This window comes from Galeopterus variegatus, unplaced genomic scaffold, assembly GCF_000696425.1.
Source record: "Galeopterus variegatus unplaced genomic scaffold, G_variegatus-3.0.2 Scaffold2543, whole genome shotgun sequence".
NCBI classification, from domain to species: Eukaryota; Metazoa; Chordata; class Mammalia; order Dermoptera; family Cynocephalidae; genus Galeopterus; species Galeopterus variegatus.
The window spans coordinates 207,197-207,535 of record NW_007728654.1 but is presented as its reverse complement, the minus strand read 5'-3'; the positions used below and the strand labels follow the sequence as shown (position 1 = coordinate 207,535).

Sequence of the window (339 nt, the reverse complement as noted above, 5' to 3'; positions counted from 1 at the left end):
TGCCACTCGCGGCGCCGCCGCCACTCGCGCCGCCGCCACTCGCGGCGCCACCGCCACTCACGCCGCCGCCCTCATGGCTCTCGCCGTCGATATGGCTGAGAGCGCCTGCGCCATCATGACCTTCTTCTCCTTCATTTTCCTCATCTTCTTCTTGGGCTGCTGCTCCTTCCTGCTCAGGACGGGACTCTCTGGACTCTACAGTGAGTGAGATCTCCTCAGGCGTCGCATCTGGAAAGGAGGAAACCCAAAGAGAAAGCTCAGGGCGTCGGAGCCCAGGGTGTGTGGGAAGGAGGTGGGGAGGGGCCACGATCTGACTGGCCGTGTGTCCAGTCCAGTCAC

At 63.7% G+C, this 339-nt stretch overlaps 1 protein-coding gene across 1 annotated transcript in view; it reads right to left on the bottom strand.

Moving 5' to 3' along the window:
* The window catches only part of LOC103598228 (homeobox protein ESX1-like), a 4,662-nt gene extending 4,548 nt beyond the window's left edge, over positions 1–114 (bottom strand). The window contains exon 1 of the mRNA XM_008582202.1: positions 85–114. Within this exon, the coding sequence (XP_008580424.1) occupies positions 85–114 (30 nt within the window). The remainder of the gene's footprint in view (positions 1–84) is intronic.
* Between the last annotated feature and the right edge of the window lie 225 nt (positions 115–339).